At 53.4% G+C, this 26,351-nt stretch overlaps 1 protein-coding gene across 1 annotated transcript in view; it reads right to left on the bottom strand.

Annotated features, from left to right (window-relative positions):
- Nucleotides 1-231: 231 nt before the first annotated feature.
- The window catches only part of LOC150020540 (biotin--protein ligase-like), a 68,572-nt gene continuing 42,452 nt past the window's right edge, over nucleotides 232-26,351 (bottom strand). Inside the window, exons 6-10 of the mRNA XM_090270960.1 lie at nucleotides 9,874-9,941; nucleotides 8,330-8,490; nucleotides 4,224-4,338; nucleotides 1,869-2,082; nucleotides 232-471 (exon numbers count right to left, since the gene is read on the bottom strand). Of these exons, the coding sequence (XP_090127086.1) occupies nucleotides 300-471; nucleotides 1,869-2,082; nucleotides 4,224-4,338; nucleotides 8,330-8,490; nucleotides 9,874-9,941 (730 nt within the window). The 3' untranslated portion in view covers nucleotides 232-299. The remainder of the gene's footprint in view (nucleotides 472-1,868; nucleotides 2,083-4,223; nucleotides 4,339-8,329; nucleotides 8,491-9,873; nucleotides 9,942-26,351) is intronic.

Raw genomic sequence — 26,351 nt, forward strand, 5'->3', positions numbered from 1 at the left:
CCTGAACGAAGTCTTTTCCACTTGCGAACCCCCCCACCCAGACCACCTTCTGACACCAAACGCAATGACAACCAACAGCAGAAAATTAAAGAACAATCAGGCTAAGTGGGGGGAGACAAAATGCGCCTACACCTCTAAATTAGTTTTCAAATCCACGGGCGAGGAACGGACTGGAATGCTGGCTGCAGCGTCGTGCCCATGGGCCAGTCCTGAGTCACGACGGCTGCAATCCTGTCCCGCTGCCCCAGCGCCAGGCCCACGCTGAGCACCCGGCCCCAGGCCGTCTTCCCGCGCGGGCACTACCGCGCTTTGGGGACGATGAGGTTTCTGAGCATGTCGAAGGAGTTGCCGTCCGGATGCACAGTCACCACCTGACCATCCTCCCGATGAACCTGGAGGAACCCGGAATCGTCCAGGCCGACGATCCACACCTGCGGCCCCTCGGCGCTTCCCAGGCGGACTTGCTGGGCGCTGAAAACGAAGCACAGGGACAGGCATGCAGTGCAGCTGCGTGGGACAGTGCGGGACGGGAAGGGATGCGGCTGCGGCCGGGTCAGCTCAGGGGCGTCCAGTCTGAGCTGTGACTCCCACGGTCCGAGCGAACTGTCTGGATGACGACCTGAATAACCAGGGGGATGGCCAGTCCCACAGCGAGGTAGGACCTGCTTCTCCTAAAGCCCGGCCGTCCCGGCTGGCACTGGGCACCCCCCCCGCCCCCCGGCACCTGCAGAAGCATTGCAGCACTTCAGGTGTTCGGGCTGAGACTGGGGGGAAAGAAGCGGAGCTGAAGTTCCATCTTATGAAACAAAGTTGGGTAGCATCGGCTACAAGTCAGCTCCTTCCCCTTCTCCTTCTTTTGAATATTTCCCAAATGTACCTAGTGAGTTACATCCTTGTTAACAGTTTAAAAGTACAGAATTTCCTCCCTCCAACATTTTCATTTTGAAGAATTTCAAATCTATAGAAAAGTTGAAAAACAGTACAAGGGACCTCATATTCTCCCTTTACTTCAATTCACACATAACTGATCACACACACACACACACACACACACACACACACACTTTGTAAGTTGTAGGCATCGTGACACTTCACACTTCAGTCTTCCATCCTGTACCTCCTAAGAATAAGAACCGTCTCCTGCAAAGCCATGATACCACCGTCCCCTTAAAGAACCCAGCCCTGACGCACTGACATTACCTAAGACACAGGGCAAATCCCCCACCACCCCTTTCATATTCTTTGTGGCTGTTCCCTCTCATCCAGGACATAACTGTGAGTCACATGCTGCATCTGGCCGTCACGCCTCTTTCATCTCCAAAAGCTCCCACCTCCTTGTTTAGCACACCGGCACTTCCGGAGGGGCAAGGCCCGCTGCTGTACACAGGGGCGCCTCTCACACTTGCGGGTGCGGGAGCACCCCGGAGCGTTCGTTGCAGCACAGAGCTGGGCCTGGCCCGGGGTTCCTGACTCAGCCGGTGCAGGCGGGACTCAGGAGTCTGCGTTCCCAACGAGTTCCCAGGTACGGCTGCTGCCGCCACCTGGGGGGTCCCACTGGGAAAACCAGTGTCACCCAGAATATTCTACAATGTAGTCTGTGTCCTCACAGCTAGAATCAGCTTACACGTGCTGGCAGGAAACCCCTCCGGTGACGGGGTCCTGCCTGCTGCGCCCCACCAGGAGGCACGAGAGACCAGCTGGCCCTGTGACGGGCGGCCGGGCGGGGCTGACCTGCCCAAGGCGGTGCCCACCGAGTGTCCATCAGAAAGGCAAAGAAGCGTCACCTGGGCCGGCGCGGAGCTTCTCATCAGACGCCGAGCTGAGGACTGACGGGGGTTTTAAGAGCATGCGGGCGGGCCAGCACTGACCTGTGTACCCAGTACTTGTAGTACAGGGGAAGGACGGCCTGGGGCCCCTCGGCCTGAAACCTGCCGACCAGCTCCTCCAGCACGGTCACAGCTCTGGCGATGAGGCGGTCGGCCCTCAGGGGCGCCAGGGCCGCCCCGTGCTCCTTGTTGTGTTCCGCGATGAGGTCGTTGATGCAGATGGTAGGGTTGCTGTTGGTCACGTTCAGTCCGCAGCCTGGGCCAAGACGGACACACAGCCGGCACATGTGAGCGGCTCTGCTCGTTCCCTCACCCCCCGGAAAGGGTACTAGCCAGCCCCCTGCGTCCCCGTGCCCATTCTGTGTCTCGCTGCCCCTGCCGCTTCGAGAATGACACGTATGTTTGAGCCCACCCGCCTCGCCACCCTCCCGGCCCAGCCAGGACCACCCCGACCTCACTGCCAGGGATGCGGGGAAAAGCAGGCCGCTCCGGAGGCGGCCCAACAGAAGCCGAGAAGGGGCAGAGCCTCCCCGAGCTGCTTCTGCCACGACACCCGGGGGTGTGCCCGGCGCTGTGTGACTCAGCACCACAGGCTCTCCTTCCCTTTCCTCCGCGAGGAACAGAACACACGCGGGAAAAGAAAGGGTTTTCTTCGGGCCTTAAGGAGTCAGCTCTGGGTTCAGAGGTTTCAGACGCTGTCACGGTGCAGCCCTAGAGCACATCTTTTAATACTTTATCCTCGGACGGCTTGGGTGCTGGGCTTACGCTGCTGGCAAGGGGCCAACCCCTGATCAGTGGCTCTTTACAGACGCCCGAACCGAGGCTTCAGGAAAGGGGGGTGCCAGCGGTGGCGGGGCCTGAACAGGCTTATCTCTGCGGTTACTCAACACCCCCCCTCCTCCAGGAGCGGTTAGTCTGCAGAGAAGCCGAACCCACGTTTTCAGCAGGGCCCTGAATCAACCTCAAAGGGGTCTTCAATCAGCAACGAAATATCGTGAGAACTAGGCAACCAGACTATCGTGAGCTCGGGCCTCTGAGAAGGAAACCCCCAAACTCTCCTCACACAGAACCGTGACGTTCCCGAGAACGGTATTCCTCGGTACACATTCTGGTCTATTTCCGGTGTGAAGGGAAGCACCGATAGGCCTCAGCATGTTTTTCTAAAATGTACCGCCTACTAAAATACAAAGCAGTGTAAGTTACGCCCGGAGGAAACAAGGAACTCCGGGGGCAGGGCAGACTCTGCAGGGGCTCGTCGGTTCATTCATTCAGCCCCGCGCACACGCGCAACTCCGATGACGCGTGAGGCGTGGAATTAAGTGTACGCGGTGCTGGAGGTGCTCTCCTGTACTCGCTCATTTCAGTAGCCAGCTAATAAAAAGGACCGGGGGAAGAGCAACACTGACTACTGTCGATGCAGGCTGTGTCCTTCCTGGGGACTGCAGATCTGTCCTGGTCACAGACACCCACCTCGCCCCCTCCCACGGCCGTCAAGATCTACTAAAAACTACGGACTCTCCCCACAGGGAAATGTAGCGTGTTCCCCATGCTGACCACTCTCCCTGGCTCCCCTGGGCCTCCTCAGCTCTTGGGGCCCCTACTTTAGAATCTCTGCATCTATAAAAAAATAAATGAATAAGAATCTCTGCATCTCGCCCAATGAGTCACGTAACGATGGGAAATGGAGCTCTGAGGGCAAGAAGGAGCGTGCCCAGAATGGCGCTGCCGGTGGGTAGCAGGGCTGGAGGCATGAACCCCGCGGTCTTCAGCTGACACTTCTGACACCCGGGCACGTGTCTCCTGTCACCGGCTGTTAGCCGCCCCCTAATCCCCAGGTGACCCACTGTAAACAATGCCGCAGTGAACACGGGGGTGCGTATGTTTTCATCGAGCTAGTGTTTTCATTTTCTTTGCATGAACACCCAGAAGTGGAATTGCTGGGTCCCATGGCGGTTCCATATTTAATTATTCGTGGTACCTCCATCCTGCTTCCCACAGCGGCCGCACCAGCCTGCATTCCCACCCACGGTGCACGAGGGTCCCCTTTTCCCCACGTCCTCGCCAGCACTGGTTTCTTGTCTTTCTGGTAGTGGCTGTTCCAGCAGGTGGGCGGGGACAGCTCAGTGTGGTTTGTCTTCTAATTCAACAAGCAGCAGGAGCGTGGGAAGGTGTAGGAAAGTGTGTGCGACGTGACGCCACCTGGGGTTCACGGTCAGAGCGCCGACCCCCCTGAAGTACTTGCGACCCACCTGCCTGCGTTGCACGCGTTGCACCCGGGGACTACAGACTCAGAGGAAAAGTACCACATCCGCTAACTCACTCCCCCAACATCACCACATGTAAACACTGCTATTTTTACTAATCTAGACATGCCGGGGGAAGGCTTTAAAGACTTACCAATAAGCATGTGAAAGGTGTCGCCCATAAGCGTTGAGTTGACCAGAATGCCACCAAGCTTCATGAGGTCACTGTAATAAATGTCGTTGGGCCACTTCAGCCGTAAGTTGATGTCCTAAAGGAAAACCTGCATGTTAATTACGTAAGCAATCACAGGACCCAAAGGCGCCGGCTGAGGTCACCCGGCTAAAAGGAAGATGAACAGAACACTCTCGAACACAGGGTCTCCCCCTCTCCGCTTTTTCAGAATGACAGTCCCTTCTGTGGGACATCTGGTGTTAAAGCACCTCTTGGGGCTGAGGGGAGCATCCTAAAGGAGCTCTCTGGCCCTCAGCCCATCGTGCTCCCCACCCCCGTCCCTGTTCGTCCTCAGCAGCAGCACTCTCTGCAGATGTCTGTCGGGGGAACTAAGTTCATTGCCTCAGGTGCACCACCATGGAGCACCTATCCTGTGCAGGGGGCAGGGGGCAGGGAGGAAGTAATCCTCCTGGGGTCCGAGGAGCCGCATTCCAGCTGGCCCTCCGTCAGCCAAGGCCACAGGAGGCGGATAGACATGCTCAGGCAGGGTGCTGTGAGGGCACTGGGGAGGAACGTGCTTCCCTGAGTCATCAGAGATGGCCCTGAAGCATGCCAGCGATCAGCTCGGAGAGGGAAGTGCCCTCGTCCTGAGGCTGTGCCCTGGGCAACTCTGCCTGTGCCCGGTCCCAGTGAAACAGTCCAAGGGGGACGGAGACCAGAGGAGCTGACAGCATCCCCAGGCCCGGGGGCTGGCTCTTCCTGCCCTGGGGGGTCGACCCGGCACCAAGCCCCTTCACAGCACTGAGGGGTTCCCTCTACCAATCCCCTCTGCTGGCTTTAGTGTCGCCCTGTGAAACAGAGCAGAAAACTGAAGCACAAAGGGACCGAACGCTTCCGAAGGCCACAGCACCAGGACGCGGCAGAGCCGGGCTCCGTACCCAGGGCTCTGGCAGCAAGCCCGCGGGCCTCCTACCGCTGGCGTGGCCACGGAGTCGCCGTGGTCTTCTCTGTAAGACGGCTGTAGCAGCGCTCCGTTGTCTTTAACTTCATTCAAAACAACTTTGTTAGATTGTATTGTGACAGCTGTCATGTCAGCGTGCATTTTAACAAATACTTATCAAAATTGGTGAATGTTTGTGTAGCCATTTTAATACTGAAGATGGAAAAAATAAGCAACATTTTCAGCATATTAGGCTTTATTATTTCAAGGGAGGTAAAAACGCAACTGAAACATAAAAAACGATTTGTGCAGCATATGGAGAAGGTGCTGTGACTGATCACATGTGTCAGAAGTGGTCTGAGAAATTTCGTCCTGGAGATCCCTCACTGGGTGGTGATGCGCCAGTCGAGCAGAGCAGGTGAGCTCGATAGCGATGAAATCGAGGCATTGATTGAGAACAATCCATGTCCTACCATGTGGGAGACAGCCGACACACTCGAAATATCCAAGTCAATAAAGTTATTGGTGAAATGAAAAATGTCTTTTATTTTACGGAAAGAACCGTGTGGACTCTTTGGCCAACCCAGTGTGCTACACAGCAGTTGCTTCCAAGAAATCCTTTCTCTCCATCCAACGGGCCTCCTTTTCACTCTGACCGTTGAGAACACGTTTCTGTTCTGTTCTGTTCAAGCTCACCTGCCCTGGCAGAACGTTCTAGGCTGAGAGAAGAAACGCAGGAGCACAAAAGGAGGGAAGTATAAATAAAACCAGGGGTGTTCACCAGCCCCCATAACAGATAAGGAGATTGCGAGTTCTCTTCTGTCTAGAATAGGGTTCTCAGCGGGGGGGACAGGAGGCCCTCTGCCCCAGGGGACATAGGCCGATACGGGGAGACACTTCTGATCGTCACAGCTTGAGGGAGTCCTAGTGTCGCGCGTTGGGTAGAGGCCAGACATGAGGTTCCACACCCCACAGTGCACAGGACGACCCCAAGCAGATGTGGGGCCACACATCCATGGCAACAGGCGTAGAAGCGCTGGCGTAGGAAATGCGTCATGTGGGGACTGGTCATGGCCACCCTGGCAATTCCCTTGTTTACCCCGACGTGCCTCCCATGCTACTGTGCAGTGTGCCCCCCACAAAGCACAGAGCAGCCCCGCTTCTGCAACCCCACTCTCAGGCCCCTGTGTGACTTCCCATGTTCAGATCGACTTAGTTAAGGACCCAGCTTACAAAATTCTGGGTTGTCACGCAGGCAGACAATGACACTTACTCCGTGATGGAGAGAAGGGCCACACGTGCTCGCTTTTTGTGGCCTCGGTCATCTGCTCGAACGGCTGCGGCAGGCAGGCCTCATGCATGAAGCACCGGCCTGAGCGCTACCCCTGTGTGCAGACAGCTGGTTCCTTTGCAGGGGACGGACCAGGAGCACAAACAGCTCCTCTTGGGAGCGATCCATGGAGACATGGTAACGGAAGTGCCACAGCTGTCGCAAGGGGACAGTGCAGCCTGAGGCTCAGGGAACGGCCTTGAGCTGGGCCCCAGGTCACTCGGCAGCCCAGAGTGGGAGCAGAAGGGGGGCTGGGGGGCTGGGCTGCAGAAGTCTGGGGGCCCTCGGGGACAGACCAAACAGCAGCAGCGGGACTGGGTTCTGGAAGGAATGGTGAGCAGGACGGTGATGCTGCCGCCTGTTGGGAGACGCGGCACGGTCTGTGTGCTGGCAGGGACGGGGCTCGGCATAAACTGGGGCCCTAGAGAAGGACACAGGAGAGGCCAACTTAGTGACCTGGGCGGATTTCAACCCTCCTGTAGCTGTACTGAGCCAGCGAATGGTGGGTCTGGGTCAAAAATAAACGCAAATGATCCAAACAGAAGGCACGTCACAGAGGTGAGCCGGCCGACTGAGGAGGCAGGATATGGACTTGGGTGCCCCTCCCCCCACCAACTATGAGCTGCTGGGGGTGGGCTGCGCTGTGGGCCCGGCGCCTGGCACCGTCTCACGCTCTGCCAGCACACACAGATCGCTCCCTAAGTTAACAAGCGAGGCTACCGGGTCCCAATCAACACCGTGAGAAAGCCGCAAAGATGCAGGCTCGGCACCCTGCTGCTTTTCCTCAGACTAGTGAACCTGTCGCGAGGGCCACAAAGCCTTTCCTGCCCAGGACAGAACTGGTCTCCTCAACTGCTTCCTTCCAGACACAGCGTCCGGCTTGGGGCCCGCGGAGCTCCGTGACAGTCGGAGGAGCCCAAGCCCACCAGACGGCAAGGATGCTGAGTGCCGGGGACAGAGGCCGAGTGTCAGTGCGCACGCTGCTGGCCTGGCGGGGGCCCGAGCCCCTTACCCAGTGACTGCGAGGACACAGCACCGTGGAGGGGACCTGCTTCTCTGCTGAGACACGGACGACAGGCGTCCCCGGGGGGCAGGAGCTCAGCCTCTCGCCGCAGAGCTGACACGATGATGCGTGGTTTTAGCCTGAACGTAAACAAGAGCTGAAGGGGGGAGGAAGGCCGGGGACACAGCCCCCCTTTGCAGCCACGTGCAATTCCTCCCGGGAAAATGAAAAGGGGGACACAGGAGGTGGAGGCCGGTGCCAGAGGAAAGGCTTCTCAGTCACTGTGCCCTGTGCCCACTGCTCCCCTTTCCTTGTCGTCCCCGTAACCGGCAGGAACGCATCCGACGTGACGGGAAGGCGGGCACCTCCGTCCCCGCAGCCGGGGGCCACGTCCCCGCCGAGCCCGCACGCTGAACGTGAACAACGGTGGGTCAAGCACAGCTCTGCCGAATACAGGCTCTGGTGGTGAGCGTGGGCAATGAGGGGGGATTTGGGGGTCTATAAAATAAGCCTTTTCACCAGGAAACGCAAATAGCCCCATCTGGTCCAATGTGCTTCGATCACAAACAGTCTCGCCCTTACCAGGCTGTCTGACAACAGGGCAGAGGGGGCGTCCCGGGGGAGAAGCGCGCTCTGGCGAGCCTGAAGCAGCTAGAAAACCCGATGGGGCTTTTAAAACGCCAGGGACGCTGGTGCCCGCTTCGCGAGGAGCGGCCGAGGCTGTGCACGGGGCGGTCACACAGACGCGTGCCGCGGACACCCCGGCGGCACCTGCGTGCGGAGCGGGGACGCAGAGGGGAGCAGAGCGCACGTACCTGGTACCCAGGGAGGGACCGGACCGCCTCCACCACAGCCAGAGACATCAGGTGCTGCACGAACGGGATGCGCTGCCCCAGCGGGGACCTCAGCGGGACGCGGAGCAGCAGTGTGGAGAGGGCGCATCCCACGGGGCTCAGCCACGCATTCCTTCCTCGCCCTGGAAGACAAGCCCCCGAGAAACCGGCCACTTGGCCACAGGAACGGACTCAGAGGCACGTGTGCCAGGAGATGGACCCGAGGACTCAGGGCCGCACGCTGAGGACACGCCCCCCCCGAATCAACCTGGGCTACGGAAGCCGTGGGGACGTTCTGGGGGTTACCCGGTAACAGGGGAGCTTTCTAAAGTCTGAAGCTCCGCTGATACTCCGGGAGCGTGTCTTTTATGCTTTGGTGATTCAAAGGTCACGGCGCTGGAAAATCCCTCAAACTAATCCTCACCCTATGGTAATGCAGGCGAAACGGAGGCCGGGAAACCGGACCGAACCTACACTAGTCCAGGGGAGCTCCTGGGAGCCCCCTTTTCGAAGTGGCTCTTACAGGAGTGATGGCCACAGAACCCTGTGAATATAGAAAAAGCACACAACTGCACGCTTTACGTGGGAGAACTGTCTGCCTTGTGAATTATAGCTCAGAGTTCCTTTAAAAAAGGAAGCTGAACTTAAAAGGTGATCCCTGATATTAACTCTCTGAGTTGTTATTGTCCCAGAAGTTGGGACAATAAAGTAATCAAAACAGGAGATACAGCTAATCAGTTTTTTTCTCTTTACGTTCCAAAGCAATGTCGGAGGCAGAGCAGCAGACAGCTGGGTTCCGTACCCCACTCCTCTGTCTGAGGAAGGCGCCAGAGCCCGGCAGTCACACGTGCTTGTGGGCCAGCCTGGCGCGCTGGGCGTGGGGAGGGCCGGGGGCCGAGGGCCGCCCACGTGGCCACCCACCCCGGAGCCTGCGCTCAGCCTGGCACGGCGGCCGCTGGGAGAATGTGGGCTCTTGCCCCCGAGGGTCAGCAGGTGGCAGAAGCTCTGGGCAGCCCTCCGCCTCTCTGGGGCACTTTGTCAACGGGCACTGCTCTCACTCCATGCAAATTCCAGTGCCAGTCCGGGCAGGGGCTGGCAGGAAAGGCCCCTCCAGGTGACACGCAGCGGTGACACAGACAGCCCCGCACAGGGAACCCTGAGGAAAATAAACGTCCCCATAACCCAGTTATGAGGCACGACTGCCATGCCTAGAATGTGTCAGAAAGAAGAATTTACAAGATGTAGGTAACTGAACGCTAAAGGCACCCCGGGCGGACGTCACGGGTTAATGAACATCTCGGTTTCAGAGACTGCTCTAACTCTCCTACGGCTCGGTCCCCTGATCAGTACGCCACGGGCTCCCTCCACTCCCCCTGCGGGGTGGGCGGGGGCAGCGGGGGGTGGAAACAAACGCCCCCGACCGGGAGTGGGCGCGAGAATCAGCGCACCCCACCCACGGCTACCCGCCCGCGAGGGTCAGGTTTGAGAAAACAGACAAGGCAGGAGCGATAACAAAGAGGACTCACCTTTGCCCTGTGTTTGGCGGGCGGCGATGGCTATGAACCCCATTTCCTGCGGCGTCTCAAACGTCCACCTGCAAACGGTGGGAAAGGCCGGTCAGCCGGAACAGGGACACGGGCAGGAGATCCCTCAGCGCCAAGTGGGGGGCACTGTTTACACTCCTGTGTGAGCGTGTCCGGCTCTCCAGGGTCCGGACCCCACGCCCGGCCTCTGGGCAGGAGGAGGCGGGGGAGGCATGCGGACTTGCCTGAGCTGCTACCCAGTTTATTTAAGACGTTGTTAGACTATATTTCTTTGGAATACCCCACCAGGTTCTTTCTGATGTGGTGTCCCTTCTTCGAGTGACAACTAACAATTCCTGACATTTGTTTCTACTTACGGTGTGTTTCTGTTCGAACCCCAGACCATAATCATAACAGAAGTTTCTGATTATTCAGAAAACCAATATGGTGGCAATAAAGCCGTTTAAAAGATCCACTGTCCCCTGAGAACTAATTATGTTTTAACTATAGTAAATAAATCTACACCTTCTGAGAACTCAGGAGAACCTTGGACCACTTTAGGCTTGAGTTCTGCTTTTAAAATGGTTTCATTTAAGAGAATACAAACTTCCCTTCGGGGGATAGGTAAGGACAGGCCTTTGCACCGCCACCACATGAGACCGCGGCGACTTGTTTTCTGAAAAGGAAAGGAAAAAAAAAACCCCCTCTGCGAACTTCCTCCCAGCCACGCTCTGCGTCTGTCAACTCCGTGTGAGGACGGTTTTGCCTCTGCACCCCTGGGAGCGTCAGACCGGACGCCGAGCAGGCAGAGTTCACGGCAGGATTTAGCAAACAGCAAAAACCACGTTTTCCCACCGTCAGGGCCACTGCTGGGGCCTCTCTGAAATACTTCGGGGGGCAGGGAGAGGCAAGGGCGCCAATGAGGGAGAGCTGGGGTCCCCGTTATAGCCTCCAGCCTTCCCCAGCACCCCCGTGCCAAGGAGGAAGGGCTCTCAAGGAAGTCCACACTCTGAGTAGCCCTTCGTCCTCCCTTCTGGGCTCAAGGGACGGGTGGGACTTCACACATGGCAAGAGCAGAAAAACACTTAAAAGCAGAGAAAAGCCACACAGCGTCTCTGTGTGCCCTGACTCACAGAGCTGCGTATGGGTGTGTGCGGGCCCCGAGGAGGGGGTCCCCGGAGACCCCCTCTCTTGCTAAGACGAGCTGGCTCATTGGGCAGGGGGCACTCCCAGCGGGCAGGCCGCCCGTGCCCGCAGGCCAGCCCGCTTCCGTCGCCCATGAAACACGGCTCCGCAGGTGCTTTTCTCGGGCACCACGAGGGACCCACTGAGATGGACCGGCCGAGACAAGAAGCGTCCTCCTCTCGAGTTGCGCCGCCGTCAGAGAGGCCTAGGAAGCAAGCTTCTTCCGTGCCGGGAGGTCCCGCAGCCCGTCACCTGGGCGAGGCCGTGGGCTCCCGGGGAGGGGCTCACGCACGCCTGCAGAAGCGGGGCGCAGACAGCGGGGGCTCCCTCTGCGGCAGGCAGTCCTGAACGTGCGTCACACAGGCAGCCCCGGCGACAGCAGAACGGGGGGAGGGGGGGGGAGCTGGGGCGGGGAATAATCAGAAACCCAGCCCCGACTTCTAGAACAAAGAGAAGTGATTGAGGGGACCCACGCGCGGAACTGCTGGAGGGTTGGCAGCAGTTAACAGGGAAGACAGGGTCTGTGCCGCTGAAGGCCAACATGAAACCGCGAGGAGGCAGACGGGCGGGGAAGGGCAAGGCTGCCCGGAGACAACTGCAGGCCGCCAGATTTATGTGGGCATCTGAGATAGCCCCGGGGCAACAAAGAAGCGCTTGTGCGCTTCGCCCACAGTGCGGCTCCCAGGGGAGTCGCCGGGGCTCGCGTCGGCAGCGAGGAGGCACCATAAAGGCCCTCCATCCGGACTTGAGGATATTCTCACGGAAGAAAAAAGGAAAAGGAAAAGGAGGCGGGGGGAACACGATACCCCCCTGCCTCCGTGTATTTTCTTTCCTCGTCGGCCAAGGCAGTGGAGTAAAAGGGTTCCGTGCGCGGCAGCCGAGCGCATCCACTGTAGGACCAGCCGGGCACGCACGGAAAGCGTCGTTCCTGCCTGAGACGTCCGCAGACCCGACACAGTCCCTCTGCAGAGGGGACAGTGTCCCGGCCCCTCCCGTTCCTGACGGCACCACAGCCGCTCCTGGGTGCTCTGCCCATGGGAACACTCTGAATTTCACGTGGTTGTTGGAATCAAGTTTCACTCATTAAGGCTGACCTAGAAGACAGGCCAGTAGGAATTAAGTGAAAATTCTGAGGGATGAACAACGTAAACTCAGACCCAGTCAGTCCGCCTGGGGACTTGAACCTACGGAAGCAGTCCACATTCACCACAGCGCTGTAGGAGTAAACACCTGGAGGTAGCCTAAGTGTTCCGTACGGGGACGGTGGTGTTAATTCCGGTAGTGAAGTCAATGGAGTCCTTTGTCGTCATTAAAAATCATACTTATGGAGACTCCGTGGCAACAGGGAAGAAATGCCTGCAATGGGGGTGTTAAATCAAACGAGCAGGACCCAAAAACCGCACACTTTTATCCCAACTCTGCAAGACTCACAGGGAAGAGAGGGAGTGAGATGTGACAAAAATCTCTTCTTTTTATTTTTAAACTTTTCTTTAAACATGATTAGTTACCTTTAAAATTATTTTGAAGACTTTGGGGGGGGGGAAGCATGGTTTTTATGTTCAGATATAATATTTGTCAGTAACAATTCATAAACATGTCTAAGAACAGGACTAAAAGATCACTTCAGAAATAAATAAGACAATAACAGTCATCTGTAGCCAGATTTTATTATTAAGAGCATATTTGATAGTAATTAACGAGCAGAAATTCTGAAAACCAGTCTGTTCGTATGCAGCGAGAGCCTGAAGAATGTTATGCCTTCTGACCTGGTGACTAAGGTACTTCTAAGAGCCTAAGAGTTCGAACGGGGAGACAGGAGAACTGGGGGCACAGCCATCCCTCACAGCACTGCCTGGGGAAGAATCCGGTACCACACCAGCAGCTGTGACGACAGAGGACTGAGAACCGTCGCAGCAGCCCCGCTGGGAGGAGTGGATGTCACTTAGCCCCGGGTGAGATGGGCAAGTGCCCGCTGGACCCCACGAGGTGACCTGATCGGGATGCACATGCCCACACGCAGCGTGGCTAGAAAATATTAGCTGCGGTTATTTTAAAGAGTATAATTATTTTAAAAATATAGGGAAGCACAAAGCAGAAACTAAGCCGTCCACAGAAGTCCTTCTTGAAAATATACCTTCCAGAGATTACACAGACCATAAAGGAGACATTGAAATCATCATCTAATCCGGTGTTACTGTCCCCTCTTCGTACTAAAAGTATATATTCGCTTAGACTTTTTTCCCATTAAAAAACGCACACACACAGGTACATTTTACAACGTACGTTTCTGACAGCTGGAAAGATGCCCTATTTGCGGTATTAAAATGATGTCGCTGATACACAGTTACAGACATTCTCACAAGGCTGATACCCAAAAGGAAAGGCTGAGGCGCGGTGTCACCGGTCCCACTCAGGTGGGCTGCGGTCCTGTGTGCACCGGCGGCGACAGCCAGGACACGTACCGGCCTGGGTGACGTCCAGGACATGGAGGCACAATCATGTGATGATTTCAGTTCGTTCTGCTGTTCTATGTCTTCTCTGGGCAGTAAAATTTCAAGTGGTTTTTAGTTTCTTTACACTTTTCTGAATTTTCCAATATCCCCACACCTGGAGGACCTTCATTTTATAACCAGAGAATATGCTGGGAACAGAAAGTTTTGTAATCCCAGCCTCCCTTGAAGTAGGTTACGGACGCACCGGCCAGCTGAGCAGGTGGCGAATCACCTCCTCCTCCTTTCCCAAGGGGTCGCAGATTGGCAACGCAAGGGCCACCAACTGCAGGGACCCTCCCGAAACTCACACGGCAGGCCACGCCTGTCCCTCGCACTGGGAGCCCAGCGGCACACGTGGCCTGCGCAGCGGTGGCAGGCCGAGTCCCGGTGACGGCCCTCATGCGGTCTGCCTCTGGGCAGGGGGACGGCCTGGCTGCCGGCCTCCCATGGTCGTCTGAGGGCCCCGTGGTTGCTGCTGAAAGTGTCCCGCCCCGAGGCGCCAGCCGGAGCGCAGCCGCAGAGACTGTGCACATAAGCAAGTATGGCGGCGTCTCAGCAAAACCGTATGGACACGTTCCCGTTTCAGGTACGTTCATGCGCCACGATGCAGTATTTTCCAAATTAATAGATTGCATTTTCTGGGCTTTTGGTTTATAGAAAAACTGAGCAGAATGTACAGACTCCCCTTCCCAAACACCCCTCCAACCTCCCCTCGGCGTCCCTATCGTCGGCCCCTTGCATTAGTGAGGCACATTTGCTGCAGCTGGGGAAGCAATACCTGCTCAACGCTCGTACCCAGCAGGTGGTGACTTAACCCTGGTCCACCTGGGTAAGGCAGGGAGTGCCAGGTGTCCCACTGTGAAGTTACTGGTTTCCCATTGGAATTAGTAAATACCTGGGGAAAGGTACAGATGTCTCTCAGGAAATTCAGTCTCCTGGTTTCGCATCTGTGGATGAGTAGCTGCATTTATTTGATGACTGCCAATAGGGATTTCTGATCCTATCCCTTCTTTCATATTTACTTGTGGGGATACTACTCTGAGGGCCTCCTCTTCTTCCCCACTTATTTAGCTCCCTATTTATTTCTTCATATCAGAATGGACTTAGGGATTCTTACTCGATAGGGTATATACTTTCCTATCATTATTTATTTTGAAGCTCAATTTCTCAAGATTTGGTGAGTGGAAGGAAGCTCCCTCAAGTTGGTTCCGGTGTCCCACTGAGATGTCCCTGTCGTCTGTCAGCATTTCCTTACTTCCTGGCATAAGAAGAGGTTCCAGGCTCCTCTTGCGCTTTCTCAGCCCCAGTCCTGGAATCAGCCGTTTACGCAAGAAGATTGGGTCCCTTTTATGGGAGAACAGTGTTTATAAAACAAATCTGGGCGCCGGAAAATAGCTAGAAAGTGTTCCTCCCTCCCTCCCATTCAAACATCAATCCATCTCCCTTAGAAACCATGAGTTCGCCGAACACACCAATTCCAGTCCCACCCAAGGTCCACCCCAGCAGTCTCCCCTTCCCGGCCTTGGAACGCCCCTCTCCAGCAGTAAGAAACCTGGCTCGCACTCCCTCACATACATGCATTTCCTTATTTGCTCAGCCCTGGAATACGCAGAAAGCGGTTTCAGAATTGCTGACCCGTGCTACTGTGAGAAACAAACTTACCGACGAGGGTTCCACAGTTATGTACAGTTCTTTCTGTCTTCTGCCCGAGGGCGTCTAGTAAATATTATGTTTAAAAGTTCCTTGGGCTTGTTCCTTTCTCTTCCCCTTTGCTGTGGTTATGTTATTCAAGTGAATTAAGGTTAGGCTTAATAGGACTTCTGCATCCTATTAGAGGGTCCCCGCTCCAGTCCTTGCTTCTTCTTTATTTTTAACTTGGTTCCAAGGGTCAGAACGTACAGAAACGCAGACTCTGAGAAGCGTCACGCTCCCCTCCCACCTGCAGCCCCCTGAAGTAAGAGTCCGCCAAAGACAACAATGCAGCTCATGTCTCTGGTTTCCGGTTTATGCTTCCACTTGTTTCCGCACAAATGAACAGGCTCGTGCATGGCTGCTTATTTCCCTTTCTTCCTCAGAGAAAGCTACCGTTTCATAGCTATTCCTTTGTTGTTTTTTCCCCCACTTACGATACCCTGGAAACATTCCCTCTAAGTTCACAGAGCCCTTCCTTACTCCCTTCTACAGCTGAGTAACAATCCATTGTGTGGCTGTAGCATCGCTCATCAACCGCTCTCCGATGGGGAGGCGTTCAGGTGTTGTCCAGAAAGACGGCGCTACGAATCCCTTGCACGGGTGTATTTTTGTGTTGTTCGAGGTGTACATTCTAGAAGTGGGATGCTGCGTCAGCTGCGTATGTAGCTGGGTCAGATGCCGACAGAGTCCCCTCCACTGCCGATGAACCAGCGGAAACAGGACATGTGTTCCCGCACAGCCCCGCCAACACCACGTGATGCCACGCTTCCTAGCGCTTGCCAGTCTGGTCTATAGAGATGGCATTTCAGTGTAGCTGTACCCTGGCTTCCTCCTGTATGTGCGGTTTTCAGATGTTAAAGGGATGTGTGTGTATGCACACCGGGTCTGTCCAGAAGGTATCCAGCCATGTACTAGGAAAAAGAGGCACTTACTGAAGAAGATTCAAGAAACATTGTACACAGGACAAAGATGCCCCTTCAGAGTAGGCACCTGGGGACCTCACACAGTTCTCCCCATCGCCATCAGCTGCCCTGTTGTATTTTCCTGAATCTCCTCGATGGTCTGAAACCTCTTCCCTTTCAAAGGTGATTTTCGTTTTGGGGAAAGTCTGAAGTCGCGGGGCACCAAATCTGGGCTGTAGGGGTGCTGAGTCACCTGGGTGATTTGCTGTTTTGCCGAAAACTGCACGAGACGTGATGCATGAGCAGGTGCATTGTCAGGATGAAGCTGCCGATCACCAGCTGCCCACAGCTGCGGCCTCTGAATCATCAAAATAGTTTCGTGGAGGAGTGTTCAAGTTTAATGCAAAATTGGATGCAGACTCATTGCTCTATTCACGCAGTCCTTCTGAATGTGACGACCACACAGTGCACAAGCTCAGGCAATGACCTCTACTGCCCCCACTGACTAGTACAGTGAAGTCGTCATTATTCACGCAGGCGCATTCCAGTCCTCTCCTTGGCTGCCAGGTTACATCGATGTCACACAAACCATTCTTGTTATATTAAAAATGGCTGGACTTTTTCTGGACTACATATGTGTATATGCATGTGTGTGTATATATATGTGTATATATATGTATATATATTTAGCGTGAATTATTCATGTTTTTAACAGTTTCTTATATATTAGGGACTATTAGTGCTTTATGTGTGTTATCTTGCCAATATTTTCTCCCAGTTTGTTGCCTTTTGATGTTGTTTATGGTATTTTTTACTATGCAAAATTTTTTTTATTTTTTATTTTCATGTAGTCAAAAGTATCAATCTCTTTTTTAACTGCCTCTTATTTTGCGTCCTCACCGCCTTTGCCTGTACCCGTGTTCTACAGGAATTCATCTGCTTGTTTCTAGTACTTAAAGGGTTTCACTTTTTAAATTTAGATCCCTGCTCCATTTGGTGTTTATTCTTACGTACAGTGAAAGGTAGGGATCTGATTTTATCTTTTTTACCAAATGTCTATCAAATTGTGCCAGGACGGTTTGCTAAAAAGTCCACCTTTGGCATAAGGAATTTGAAATGCCACTTTTATTATATACTAAGATTCTATATGTATTTGGGTCTATTTCTGGATTTTGTATTCTTTCTGCTGGTCTCTCCATTTATTCACATGCCAACACAGCACTGCTTTAATACAGAGGCTTTATCGTGCATTTTAAAATCTAGCAAAGGTAGCACCACCTCGTGGCTTTTCGTTTTCATTGTTTTCCTGGCTAGTCTTGCGCATTTACTTTTCCAAATAAACTTCAGCATCTACTTGTCTAGCTTAACAGTAAAAACCTTGACGGTATTTTTGTACATGTGTGTTAAATTCATGAGTTAACTTGGGGAGAACTGGCGTCCTTGTGACACTAAGCTGTCTATCTGTGAGCAAGGCCCGTCTTCCCTTTGTTCAGGTCGACGCTGTGTCCTTCAGACACGTTTTAAAGTTGGCGCACTTACGCTGTTCAGTTCATTCTTGGGTATTGGATCTTACGTGTTGCTACGGGTAATGCGCACCGTCATAGCCTTTCCTGGTGACTGCATGCATATAGAAAGGCCACCTCTGAGATACGTTCGTTAGAGGACTGCCTCCTGCCGGTGACGCCGCTGAGCGGGCACCGCTGAGGTCCCCTCCCCTGCAGTCGTCATGTCTAAGTCAGAGCCTCCCAAAGAGCCGGAACAGCTGCAGAAGCTCTTTATCGGAGGTTGGAGCTTGGAAACCACAGATGAGGGTCTGAGGAGCCGTTCTGAGCCATGGGGGCACTCACGGCCTGTGTGGTGATGAGAGATCCAACACCAAGCGTTCCAGAGGCCCTGGGTTTGTCACGTGCGCCCCTGCGGAGGAGGCGGATGCAGCCACCAGTGTGAGGCCACACAAAGAGGGCTGTCTCAAGAGAAGATTCTCAGAGACCCGGTGCCCACTTCACTGTGAACAAGATTTTTGTCGGTGGTATTAAAGAAGACACCGAGGAACACCACCTACAAGATGATTTTGAACAGCATGGGAAAACTGAAGTGACTGAAATCGTGACTGCCCAAGGCAGTGGCAAAAGAGAGGCTTCGCTTTTGTGACCGCTGATGACCGTGACTCTGCAGACAAGACTGTCATTCAGAAATGCCGTCCTGTGAATGGTCACAACTGTGACGTAAGGAAAGCCCCACCTACGTAGGAGACAGCTAGTGTTTTGTCTGGCCAAAGAGGTCGAAGTAGTTCTGGAGACCTTGGAGGTGGTCGGGGATGAGCTGTTGGTGGGAGTGACGACTTTGGCCGTGGAGGGAACTTCAGCGGTCGAGGTGGCTTTGGCAGCCGCCGTGGCGGCGGCGGATATGGTGGCGGCGCGGACGGCCAGATTGGATTTGGTAATGATGGTGGCTAGCAGAGGCCACCGCGGCAGGGGCCAGGGTTGTGGGGACCAGGGCGGGGAGCTGTGTCGGGGGTGGCAGCCATGACGACTATGCCAACCGAGGGGGGTGGGGAGGCGGCTCCGGCGCTGGTCGTGGGAGCGATTCTGGAGGTGGCGGAAGCTACAATGATTTTGGCAATGACAACAACCAATCTTCAGATTTTGGCCCCGTGAAAGGAGGAAACTTTGGAGGCAGAGGCTCTGGCCCCTATGGTGGTGGAGGCCGACACTTTGCCAAACCACGAAACCCAGGTGGCCGTGGCAGAGGGAGAGGAGAGCCACAGAAGTGACAGGGAAGCTACAGGTTCCAGCAGGTCTGTGACCTCAGCCACGCACAGTGGTGACGGCGCCCAGCTGCTACACAGAACAGGTTTTCGACGGTCCTCATGCGAACGGGCGGAACCCCCAAGGAGCGTGTTTGTGACTCCCTGTGCACCAGGCTGTTTCCGCTTCTGCTCTGCGGGAAGCGGGAGGCGTTCCGACAAAGGGTTTTTAGGGCAGTTTCCTTTTTCTTTTTGCACTCACGCTGTTGATTGCTAAATGGAATAGTCTGATCATGATGCTGAATAAATGTGTCTTAAAAAAAGAAAGACTCCTTCTGCATGTTAATGTTACCCCACGTTCCCTTACGAATGCCTCTGTTGCGTGAATCAGAGGATCCCTGAGTCTCTAAGGCCTCCCAGACGCACCAGCACAGCACGTTCAGAGAGACCACGTTTCCCCCTTTCCGGGTGCCTCCGGGTGACCTCCCTGGTCTGTCTGGACTGGCTGGTACCTTCAGGGCCAGGTTAAGTAGAAGCGGAGAGAGTGGGCATCTTCGCCTGGGTTCTGATCTTAGTGGAGCTCTTACTTTTTAGTGTTTTCCCACTGAGTAAGAAGTTATATTTAGGACACCTGCACGATCATATTTTTTTAAATACCCATTCTTTCTTATTTTTGGAATGTATTTAGCAAGATGCTGAATTTTATAAAATGCTCTTTTAGTATCTATGGTGAAAACTATATATTTTTAATCCTTCAATGCATTAATATGTTAATGAATCAATATATCTATAAATATATTAATTTTCTCTAATATTGAGCCAACCTTGCACTCTTAGAAAAATCTGACCATGGTGAATGATTTTCTTAAGGTCTTGTGTTGAAATCTGTTTATTAATATTTATTATTTCTGGCGCTCACAAATGATATTCGTCTGTTGTTTTTGTTTTTCTATTGTCTTTAACGTATTTAAACATCAACATAATTTCCTTCACTAAAAAAGAAGGTGAATTTTTTCCTTCATGTTCTGAGTCCACGCTCTGTCTACTGAACTGCCTTCCAACAGGACTGAACCGAAGTTCCGGCCAGTGGTCCTGTCGGCTAACTCCAAGGGAATGGGCACCTTGTGGGAAACTAGGCGACGAGTGTTATTCACACGGACTGGGGTCCTGAATTCAGGCTGAGGAGCCTGACTGAGGCTTCCCCTTCGCCCCAGACAGACCGTGAGGCTGGACAGACATCAGGCCCCCCCCAGAAGTCTGGGCCACATCCGGCAGAGAGCAACCCGGACGTCCGCCCAGGTCTCCGGACACTGCCCGTGTTTACCAACAAGGCCGGAGTCACAGAGGAAACCGTCTGAAGGCTCTCCTCAATCACCTGCATTAAAACTTCAGAAACAAGTGAGGACACACTTAGATGTTTTGCTGTGTACTTCCTACCAAATTTTAACAGATGGCTCAGTCTGTGCTAGGAACTACCAAGCTCAACAAATGTCGGGCCTGGACCTCAGAATCCTCTTACGAAGCCGCACATCAGAACCACGTGTGCAGGTTTAAAGAGCAAAATGAAACGAGCAGATGCTAGGACCCCATCTTAGTCCCACTGAATCCCAACCTCCAGAGCCAGAGCGTGGGTACGTCCTCGGTGACTGGAATGCAGCTGGTCCAACCTCCGATGTTCTGAAACCACTGCACCGAAAGGTATTTCTCAAAGACTTTTTAAAAAACAAAACAAAACTATAGTTCTTGAAAAGTCCCCAGAGCTGTAACATCAAGGTGTTAGTAACCCTCCTCTGGCCACCCCGACTGCTGAAATAAAGGACTGTGTTCTTCTCACATCCCCTAGGAGGACACAGAAGCAGCCCGCATGTGAAGAGTTGTTATTTGCCAGAGCCAAGGTGGTAGCTGGTAGCGGAGAAAAAGGAAAACACGGAGGACGGAATAAGGGATTGGCAGCGGGACAGAAAGTGGACACCAGAGAGTGCGCTGGTGCAAGGTCACGACTTGGGAATGGCACGCGCTCCCTGTCAGGGCTCTGTGCCCCCAGGGCGGCTTCACTCGTGGTCACCAGACGTCAGGCCTGAGCAGTCTGCAGCCCCATGAAGCACGGGAAGGGCTGGAGCTCGGTCCCCGCCCCCTCCCTGTCCTTCTCCCTGTCACACACACACTGCTCTTGACCATCACCGCCACATGACAGGCTCCGACGGCCAGCTCACCAGCCAGCACAGCACCATTTCCTTCCACTCAGATTTCTCCAGGGCCTTGTGAACAAATTAATTCATCGATAAGCCGCGGATCTTCAACTCCAGGTAAGGAATGGGATCTTCGGGTCCTCAGAAGGTACCACGAGGCTCTACACTGCATACAACCCAGTGGTCCCATTTACTGAGCACCCGACACGTGCCGGGCCCTCGGTGGAGTGACCCCCTCATTGGAACACACCAGCGACGCTTGTGATGGTCACAGCCAGGTGCTCTAATTTTACTGATGAGAACGGGTCGGGGGGGGGGGGCTACGCAGGTCAGAGAGCCTGGCTGGGTCCCAGAAGAGTTAACCAGGGTCGCCAGGCGCCGAGGCCCACTCCCTGGGTCACTATCAAAGAATCTCTTCCTTTATCAAAACAAAACATACAGGTAGGCACGCCACCGGTCTCTTACAATGCGCCTTCCACAGTGTGTCCGTTTGATGGGGTTAGACATTTTCTGGAAAGGTATGAAAATAGAGGCCCAAAGAGTAAAATCAAAGTGGGGTTCTTGCACTTTTTAAGAACCGAAACAGAGACATCTTAAAATTTTAAAAACAAGATACCACGTCCGTGCGAGCCTTCCGTGTCTCAGTGAGCACCTTCCCAGCTACACAGGTTTTTGTTCCAAACATGCACAGACACCTCTGCTCCCGAGTTTACAGAAAATACTACCATAGGCAGTCTCCACCTACAGAGCCAGGGGCTGCCGAAACATCTGGGCAAACAAGGCAGCGTGAAGGTAATGAACTTCTTCCTCTAGAAAGCGAAGCTCCGCCCTAGCCCCCCCAGCCCCGCCCTGGGCCCTCTCCCACCCCAGCACGGCCGGCTCAGGGGTAACTATGACGAAGAGTTTCCTGCCCCTGCCAGCTGGCCTCAAATCCATGGCTTCTTTCACCAGCTCGCTGCCCTGGGTGTCACCCGGCCGCCCTCCCTCGCACGCACCCACGGCTCAGGCCTCTCCGGAGCCTCCCTCGACCCGCCCTGCCAGAGATCACGCGGCTGCCTGAGCCGGTTGGACCAGGAGGCTAAGCACCGGCTTAACTCTTCACTCAGGGGCACAGGGGCCCCTTTCTTTCAGGCCAGACTTGGCTCCGTGATGCACTGGATTTATGGCCCCCATGAACTGAACCTGGTTCCGAATCCCGTTCTGCAAGAGGGTCTCGTTCTAATGGTCATTTTCCAACCAGCCTCCCCAGTTCTCTTTCCCACCGTGTTCCGTGGCCCCTCAAGGCTGGCCCGTGGTGGGACTGCGTGCTGGCAGGACACTTTGTATCCTGCTCCCTCGCTGCAGTTGGGTTCACCATTGATTCTGGAGGTTTCCTGGGCATACGATCACATCAACGACGGATGGAGGCAGCTCTCCTATTGCCACGTGTATGCCTCTGATTGACCTCTCCTATGTGACAGGGTTGATATCTCTAGGACGATGTCAGAGAGACACAGAGTGGGCATCCTGGCCTCGCTCCTGGTCTTTGTGGAAATGCTTACAGCGCATCCCCATTAAGTGGGACACCAGCGTTAGGATTCAGGGGTTCTCCCATTGTGGGGCCTTGGTCTCTATACTCGCTGATTCTCCGAAGGGCTCTGGGAGATACATACTATTTCCTCTCCTGTCCTCTGAGGCCCAGGATGGGGAGGGGGAGGTCAGGGCAAAGGATGCCCTCCGTGCCTGCTCCCGGAGACTCTGCCAACCCGTGCAGGGTGCGGCCACCCTGCCCTCACATCCGTATGCTGTGCCGTGGGTGCCCCGATGACTGCCCTGTTTTAACGGGGACCCCGTGCATAGAGAGGACCATGAGCACAGATGCAAAGCTGGCTTTCCCTGGGGTTCCCGAAACCATCTCTCTCCTGGGATCTTGGTCTTCATCCTGCCTTTTCCTGCCCCTTTAAAAAGAAAGTGCTTCCCATTTGTTAATTTTTGAAAGTTTTTATTGCCCTTTTATTTTGCTTGACATTTTATAATCAATGTTCTGTATATGTTTATATATGCTTTTCTATTTAAACTTTTTTTAAATCTAAAAAACAGGGTACCATACCGCCAAAGGCGTCAGGAAACACGCTCAGATGAGGACAGGCCCCGAAGACGGCTCTGCCAACAAAATGCCAGTAAAATCTGAAACCCGGGTTCAGACACACTGGGAACGTTCCAAAACTCAAAACTTAAAGAACTTCTTTATTCCAGTAAATCAGCTTCCCTGCGAATACCATCAAAATCCCGTTTTAATGAGTGAGGGAATATCAGAGGAAGGGGCGGAGAAGGAAAGGATTTGGACGAGTACAAAATTTAATTTAAAAACTATTATGAGAAGTTTAATTTCCCCCTCCCCCCAACCAAATACATAAATCTTTTCCTTGGGTTTTCTTTGTTTCGTTTTTCTTTAAAAAAAAAAAAAATTTTTTTAAGACATCTTGAATCATCTCAAGACAAAGTAAGTCAAGGCAGGGGGTTAGTCTTTAATAACAAACATTTATACACTAGATTGCTATTAATTAGAATGCCATGTTAGCTATACGGGAGAATGCAAACAAGTCTGAAGGAAAGTCGAATTCTCACGGAACGTTTACTCAAACGGGGAGAAAAGACATGGAGGAGAAGGGCGACCAGCAACCCAAAGCCAAGGGGGCCGCTTCAGACTCAGCAACAACAAGATGGGTCAGAGTTCGGGGTTGGAGGGCGGGTAGGGCCGAGCGCACCCTGACCTGCGTTGAAAGAAGTGATCACATGTGGAAGTGAGCTGCCCCTTGTTAGGACAATAATTCAGCTCCACACGGCATTGCGTTCAGCCGCATTTCCAAGCTGGAACTTACTCGGGCCAAGAACAAATCCCGGGAGTAGGGACTGCTCAGGTTTTTGGTTGGCAGTGTGTGTGCACGCCTATATGTTCACATGCATGCATGTGTGCACACGTGTGTGTGTGTACATGTTGGTTCCCCTAGGACACTGTCACGTCCACTGAAAGCCCTGTGTAACTCGATTTGGGGTGCATCCCCCAGGGTCATGCTCTAACCTTACCGGGAAACTGGCTGCTCAGCGCCTGTCCTTGGGGGAGCGCTGGCGAGACCGAGAAAGATGAAGAGAATCCTGGGACAACACCTGATCGAGGTGGCGGTCGTCTCCTGGAGGAGGAACGTCAGCTCACCTGTGCTGACCACTAGGCTGGAGCTGCCTCTGCCCCGGCCCCAGCCCTGCCACCGCATGGTGGTCAGCAAAGCGTCGCAGCCCTGTGCTCGTCCCCCCTCTGGTGGGCTCCAGTCTGATCGTATCCTTCTTCCGTTTCCAATTTGCTTGATCTGGACAACTCCCCCAAGCCTCTAGCCAACTGTTCGGTGAGCACTCCCTGGAAAAGAGAAAGCTGCGGCCGCCCACCCGCTGTCTTCCCGAAGCTGCGCTGCACACACGGCCCTTCCGCATCCAGGCTCACTGCCTGGAGAAGCGTCGTCCTACAGAAAGCTGAGGAACGCATGCAGCTGGCGAAAGCGAGGGGCACAGCCCACGGCCACACGCGGTGTGCCGGGTCCACAGTGCCGCCGGGCTGGCTGCGGCACACCCGCCGCACAACGGCACAGCGTGGCCACCCTGGGTCAACAGAGGGGACCCGAGCGGACTCTCCAGCAGAACAGGCGACTACCACGGCCGTTACACCTACTGCTAACCACTGTCCCAGCAAATGACCCCCGCACAGCCAAGAATAGTAAACGGAGCTTAACATTCTAATGAAATCGAGATGGCCGGTGTGCTTTCCCAAAATGAAACTGCCTGGAACTTCTCATAACGCTTTTTACGATACGCATTAAAATGCAGGGAGGAACATGCGAGTTCCTGCCGCAGACCAGGCCGTAATGAGGGAGAGAGGGGGACTCGGGGGCGGGGTCTGTGAGAGGCTTGTGTGCTGCGTTACAGTTGGAGGTTATTATAGAAAATGAGTGTGTTATTAAAAGGATCCTGAAGTTATAAAAACTCAAAGGAATTTTTAGTGAGGATGAATAACTTCTTTGGTAAAGATGAATAACTCATTATTGTAATAGCGAGGGCCGTCTCCCTATTTCCTGCAGACTGGGGTGCAGTCATTTGCCAGAGCTCTGTAGGTGCGAGGAGTTGAATTCTGTTGTTTTTGTAGGGTATCATTTTTTTTTTTTTTAAATCAGGAACACATTTTTTGATCAAGGAAGTTCTGGCAGGCACAAGAGAGTTCCTCCAGTTAGCAAATGAGCACCTTCATTGTCCTACCAGGAAAAGGCAACAAGTGACCGGCCACTACAGCCTCAGAAGCCCTCTGGTGGGAGTGTGCTTACTTCTTAAAATGCTCCACGCTACCTCGTCCACCTGATGTCACAAACAGAACAGGATCAGAGACTCAGACAACTCTAGTCCAATGTGAAAAATTACTTAGTGCAGTTGTACTTCTTTCAAAAGCATTCAATTAATTAAAATTGTGCTGAAGTATGACTTTAGGCTTGAACTGCCCAAGGAATTTAAACATTTTCCCTACAGCTTTTTTGTATCCACAAAGGAAATTTCAATTTACTCTGTCCACACAGTCATAAATTCTAAATTAGTGAAGGCCAAAGTAATGTTTCCTTTACCACCGTCAGAAGCATGTAGGATATTTAATTTATGAGCGTAATCACACTATAGATAGTTTGGAAAAGAGAAATGAAATCAGTCACACTAACACAACTATTATCACCTTCCCATATTTTCCAATTCGTTTTCAGGTACATGTTTTAAGATTTTAATCTGTGAGCTATTCATTTATTTTAGCCTGCTTTTCAATTCATCTGAGCATTTCTCTATATTGTTAGTCTTTGTGTTGATGGATAACATTCTAATGAATTACTGTATACGACGTATTTAATGACAAGCCTTCGTGAGTATGGGTTTTCCCGCCTTAGCTGATTATTTAAGGGTTGATTATGAGAAGTAGGATTACCGGGTCAAAGGATAGAAACGTCTTATGATTCCTCATGGCTGCTGGTCAGTTGCTTTTCAAAAAGCTGTTCCAAGCTCTGTTCCCCCCAAGGCTTAAGAAGAGTGCCTGTCTCATCCTATCCTTGCCCGTCTTGGAATAGTGTCATTTAAAAATAAAAATAAAAAGAACCTGTTACTTGTTTGTTTGGTTTTGGCTGATTGAGTGGGTGAAGGGAGTTCACCAAATTGTGAAGGATTATGAAGTAGGGCCCTAGGGTGTTATTTGGCTCCTGTATTCAAGAGTAAAGACATA

Source organism: Furipterus horrens, unplaced genomic scaffold, assembly GCF_987537825.1.
Source record: "Furipterus horrens unplaced genomic scaffold, mFurHor1.1.pri manual_scaffold_1, whole genome shotgun sequence".
Taxonomy (NCBI): domain Eukaryota; kingdom Metazoa; phylum Chordata; class Mammalia; order Chiroptera; family Furipteridae; genus Furipterus; species Furipterus horrens.